This window comes from Culex pipiens, chromosome 3, assembly GCF_016801865.2.
Source record: "Culex pipiens pallens isolate TS chromosome 3, TS_CPP_V2, whole genome shotgun sequence".
Lineage (NCBI taxonomy): Eukaryota > Metazoa > Arthropoda > Insecta > Diptera > Culicidae > Culex > Culex pipiens.
The window spans coordinates 113850196-113856195 of NC_068939.1; the positions used below are offsets into that span (position 1 = coordinate 113850196).

The 6000-nt window shown below is 38.0% G+C and overlaps 1 protein-coding gene across 1 annotated transcript in view; it reads right to left on the reverse strand.

Annotated features, from left to right (window-relative positions):
• LOC120414006 (lachesin) overlaps positions 1 to 4296 on the reverse strand; it is a 278358-nt gene extending 274062 nt beyond the window's left edge. Inside the window, exon 1 of the mRNA XM_052710920.1 lies at positions 3925 to 4296. Coding sequence (XP_052566880.1) covers positions 3925 to 4009 — 85 coding nt within the window. The 5' untranslated portion in view covers positions 4010 to 4296. The remainder of the gene's footprint in view (positions 1 to 3924) is intronic.
• Between the last annotated feature and the right edge of the window lie 1704 nt (positions 4297 to 6000).

Sequence of the window (6000 nt, forward strand, 5' to 3'; positions counted from 1 at the left end):
CCACGTGGACTCGCCATTCTAACAACTCTGATGTTCCGATCCGGATCCGGTTCTGTCCGATGATGAAACAAGGTCTCGCCGGGTTACTTTTGCTTTTCCATTCATGGCTCCAGTCCGATTCTCCCACCCGGCTCAACTTTGCACAGAACTGTAATCAAGAAGCGATTGTGCAGCAGCGAGAGTTCTCGAGCTCAATCGCCGCAGGGCGACAGTGTCGGGACCCATTCACAAGCCGATTCCGGGGTCCACTCACCGTGGAACAAGCGTACGTACGTCATACGAATGGCCCGGTGATTGAATCCGTGTGCGATGGATGGTTGAATGCAACTCTGCAACGGCTACGGTCATGGCGATGAGTTTTGAACAGGAATGTTAATAACGTATCACTGGTCCAGGTAGGTAGAGTCCCGGGTAAGTTCGATGTGCGATTTTGCAATAGGGTGGCGCATTAAGATTAATAAAGTTTTTATTTTATTTCTGGTGTGTTTAAAAAATTATAATATTTTTAAAAAGTTAATGTTAAACCACTTTTCCAAAATTGTTGATAGCTGTAACTAGTACAAATTTCCAGAATTGATCCACTCTAAAGTTCTCACAGTTGTCCGGCTCACTGCACGGTCTTCCGGTCGTGCAAAGCTCAATCATGGTGCTCCGTGAGAGTGACGGATCATCTCCGCTAATACTTTACCGTGGCTGTGAATGTCTATGAATAGAACAGACAGACAGACGGACGGTTGGGCGGCAGAAGCAGCAGTATGTAATTAGAAACCTGCCAGAAAGATTGAAACGGTCGATGCAACAGGTAAACCAGCAAGCTGTTCGCCGGGAAATTTCATCTCACTTTGGATGTTTTGAGATGAAAGGATCGAGTGAAATTTCCTTTTTTCATTGGTAGGTTGTTGAAACTCATCACCTTTCCTGTCTTTTGAGAACCGACCAAATAAAAAAAAACCTTCATATTCATAAAAAAAAAGATAAGAACAATTAGAAAATAGCAATTCACTTTCAAAACTTGAAATGGTTTTTAATTGTATTTTTTTTTTGTATGGCTCAAAATTTGTGGCAGGGTTGCCACAATTGATTCTGTATTTTTGAGGGCCTAAATCAGTATATCTGTATCAGGGGGACACAAATCTGTATTCGGAATCTGTATTGACATTTTCAAGAAACCTTTCAACAAAAAATGTTCTAAATAATATTCTAATGCGTTAAAGTGCCATTCAATCTTAAATATAATGTCTGAGCTCTTTTAGCCATTTAAACAACAAAATAAAAAAAATAATTTCAATTAATATTCAGAAAAATCTGTATATATGTATGTTTCCTTAAAATCTGTATGTCTGTATACAGCCATTCCACGTCAAACAGAAAGTCTCGAAATCAAAAGTGCTCCGATTTGGCTCAAATTTGGAGTGGGGGTTCTTTGGCCCAAATAATTAGACCCGTATTTTTTTTGTTTGGTGATTAGGGTGGTCCTATCCGAAATAGGGTGGTACATAAAATTGCGTTTTTCGTCGATTTTCGCAAAAACTTTTTTTACAAAACCTAAATTTCCAAAACAAGTATTTATGAGATTTTCCGGAATGATTTAGTGGACCAAAACCCGCAATTTTTGAGCCATATGCTCAACAAATTTGCCATCGAGGTATGATTTCTTTAAAAAAATGTGATTTTTGGAAAAAATCTAAATTTTTTACATACACTTTTTTATCTCATTTACTTTACGAAAGTACTTTACAGTTTTTTTTGTTGATAAAGTGCCGTTTTCAAGATATAGCCACAGAAAGTTTGATTTCAGTAAAATATTTGCAGCTATTCGTTTTTTAACAATATTGACAAAAGTTCAGAAAATCTGCTTTAATATTGTCTAAGAGACATTGAAGATTGAACATCTGGTTGCTAAGATACAGCGACTTAAAGAAACAGAAATGGGAAAACTTATGTTTTCCAAGTCTTACCATTTTCTAATACCGATTTTCAGCAACTAATGGTCCGATTTTCAATGTTAAAAAATGAAACATTCGTAAAATTTTCCGAACTCGACAAAAACATTTTTTTAAATCAGGACTAACATTTCAAAAAGGCGTAATATTGAATGTTTGGCCTTTTTGAAATGTTTTTCTTGCTTATTATTTCAATATAGTTTTCGGATAATTGCGAATATTTCATTTTTTAATATTAAAAATCGGACCATTAGTTGCTGAGACATCGGCATTAGAAAATGAAGAGTTGTTTGGATAAGACTTAGACAACTTAAATTTTCCTGTTTCTTTTTCTTTAGGACGCTGTATCTCAGCAATCAGAGGTCCTATCTTTAATGTCACTTATACAAATTTATAGAAAATTTACTGAGCTTAAAAAAACAATTTCAGAAATGGTCACTCATAATCACTATTTTTATTATCGATAAACTGAAAATATTTCATTGAAACAAAACTTTCGGTTGCTATATCTTGAAAATGAGGCACTTTATCGAAAAATCTGTAATGTAAATACTTTTTCGATGGATTTTGAAGTTGATTGTGGACAGTGGAACAGTGCGCACGCCTTGCAGGATTGTTCCTGTTTCGAGTGTCATTTTTTACAGTGATTGGTGATTTCAAAAGCCCTTCCTATAACATAGTTGATCAGAAGGCACGGCGTCGGGTAATTTTTGTATATTTTTTTCAAATAATGCGATAAATTTTCACGATGAAAAAGTCATTTCTATAGAATCGTTTATCGAAAGACACGCTGACATTTAGGTTAGACTATAATGTGCTGGCCACGGGAACGTCCAGACTTGCTTTTGCATCTCCATCTTTTCCATTTTCGTTTTATCGCTTTTTAGATTCGATTGTGTGTAGCGGGACCTTGTGGTTACTTTGCATCGTGATTTTCGGAGCCTTTTATTAGATATTTTATTTTTCATAAGTCCTTCTTTTACCATCATTAATCGGAACGCCGCCGGTTCAGTTCATTTCAGTTATTGTTGTAACTTCATCACAATCCTTTACGCGGTGTCCTGTTTTTTTTTCAGTTCAAATTCGTTGATCGTAATAATTTATTCCAACTTGCAGTTTTACTATTAACTCATCAGACTATCCATTTTATCAAGAGTAAAGCGTCTTTTATTTACTATTTTTGACATTTGCTCGCGTTATCTAAATTGTACAAACAGTAAAAATATACGGATAAGTCCATCCCATAGCACTAGTGCTTGGTTGGTACGCGTTCGATTCAAAAACTTTTTAAATAATTAATTATGTATCTTTCCGCACCCGGCTGCCTAAAATTTTTAACATTTCATCCGATATATAAATTGCTTATGGTTACATCACCTACCACAGTTACCTCATTATTGCCACTTACTAACCCCTCAAAACTCATGTGATACTTTGTCGGAGACGCAGCCGATTTAACGGTCTCCGTCACTCAAGTATTGGACTAACATTCCCATCCACTTCCCCGTGTCTTACTACTGGTCGTGGCCGGCGTCGGGATTGATCGGCATGATAGGAACCTTTAAAAATTGCGAAGGGGTGATGAGTGGTTCCTACTCTTCATCTGTGGTCAATAACGAAGAAGCATCGACGGGTAGACACCAATGCTATGCTATGCTATGCTGCATATTCTAATTTACTTAAAAAATGAGGTAAAACATTATTTTGCGCGAAATTTTCATTTTTTCTAAAAATCACTATTTTTAACAATTCGATTCCTCTGTGCTCTCTTATGCTAACTAGATAGGAAACCAAGCAAGCTGAATTCAAGGGAGCACAGAAAACAAACAAAAAAGGAGTTCTTAAAAAAAATCCTTTGTTTAATTAGTCTTGAAAATCAATTTTCGCTATTGATGGATAAAAAACAAAAGAAAGCAAACAAACAGCTAGACTGTTTTGCCGAAAATAGCCCTGTATCTAAGCTAGCAAGAACCAGACTCACCTTGTAACGTGGCGGACAGGGATCCGTGCAAACATTTCACTATCAGTATGAGCACCATTGTAATTTGCATGTAAACAACCTCCATTGTTGGCCGCTTCTGCTTGCTGCTCAAGCTTCCCTGGCTGCTGATATTGACTTCTTCTTCCTGCTGTGTTAGTTTTGCTGTTTGGCGTCGACTTCAACCGACAGCCCTCTTGTCCTACAACTCGTCGTCGAACAGTTCGATTGGCGATTGGCCCTTCACCGTCCTACACCGCCGTCGGATGCTGGGAAAATAATTTATTCGATTCACTACTGATTGCCACCAAGCACCACGTCTGGAAGGGGTTTCCACTTAACCGTGCCCGAGGATGTTCTTCGACATGGTCACGAAAGCTAACTCCAACTGACTGAGCTTGGTTTCAGGACTCTCCTTCTTCTTTTCTCCAACCCTGGCCGCGAGTGTTACGCGGGCTGGCCAATCCGACTCTCCAACCCGTTTCGGCACATCACCACTCTAGCGTTTTTCATGGTTCGATTTTTATGTAAATCCGGCTTAAATAAACAACACTTTTCACTTTTGCAGTGCTCACACAGCGAGTTTCTTCTTCTACGGCAGCGTATTACAAGGATTTTCAATCTATCTCCGTGGCAGCCATTTTCCACCTTGCCTTGCCACCTTGGGCCCCGGGTTTAATTCTTCTGCATTACGCGGAAAGTCGCTTAGTCTGCCAACACCGTCGTCGTGGGATCACCATCTGGAAATATCGAAGGAAAGGAAGTGTGTAGAAACGTAAGTTATGAATCAGAGTCGGATTTGGATTGAATGATATTTTTGGAGCGGTGTGTGTATGTGACAAGTTCTGTAGGGTTGAAAGCGTGGCGCGAATTTATCGGCACTTTGCTACGATTCTATGAAGGAATCGTGTCACGTTGGATACATTTCATAAAGGGGTTTATTCAATTGTGGGGAAGTTTGGCATTCAAATTTATGCGATACGGGGAATAAAAATATGTGCAGTCGAACGCAAAGGAAGTGTACACTAGAGTGACACTAGGGTGACAAGAAAAAATATAAATTTTGGAAAAAACTCAGGGGATACCCCTGGCTCGATTCTTTAGGGAAACATAAGTAACTGTGAAACTGTTGATCGTCACCTCCGACAGACACGAGCGACAAAACAAAAGGAAACAAAAAAAGTAACATTTTCAAAAACTTTTTTTTCGTAGAATCGCGATAACTCGTGATGAAAACAAGCAAACCTCTTATGTTTTCACATCAACTCTAAATACTCTAAAAGCAACCCTGCAAATCCGAAAAGTACATGGGTAATTCTCTACCAACTTGCACGAAATCGGGAAAAGTTGCCCCGACCCCTCTTCGATTTGCGTGAAACTTACTTGAAACTTGTAACTTTTGTCCCTGATCACGAGTCCGAGGTCCGTATTTGGATATCTCGTGAAGGAGGGGCGGTACGACCCCTACCCTTTTTTAAAAAGGTGAAAAAAGAGGTGTTTTTCAACAATTTGCAGCCTGAAACGGTGTTGAGAAAGAAATTTGGTGTCAAAGGGACTTTTATGTAAAATAAGACGCCCGATTTGATGGCGTACTCAGAATTCCGAAAAAAAAAACATATTTTTCATCGAAAAAAAGCACTAAAAAAGTTTCAAAAACTCTCCCAATTTTTGTTGCTTGACTGTAAAAAATTCTAGAATATGTCATTTTAAGGGAAATTTAATGTACTTTTCGAATCTACATTGACCCAGAAGGGTCATTTTTTCATTTAGAGCAAAATTTTTCATTTTAAAATTTCGTGTTTTTTTTCTAACTTTTCAAGGTTATTTTTGAGAGCTTAATAATGTTCTACAAAGTTGTAGAGCAGACAATTATAAATATTTTGATATATAAACATAAGGGGTTTGCTTATAAACATCACGAATTATCGCGTTTTTCGGAAAAAAAAAGTTTTGAAAAAGTTACTTTTTGTGTTTCTCTTTGTTTCGTCGTCCGTGTTTGTCGCGGGTGACCATGAACGGCCATGTTCGACGACGGCCAACTTTTTCAAAACGTTTATTTCGTAAAATCGCGATAACTCG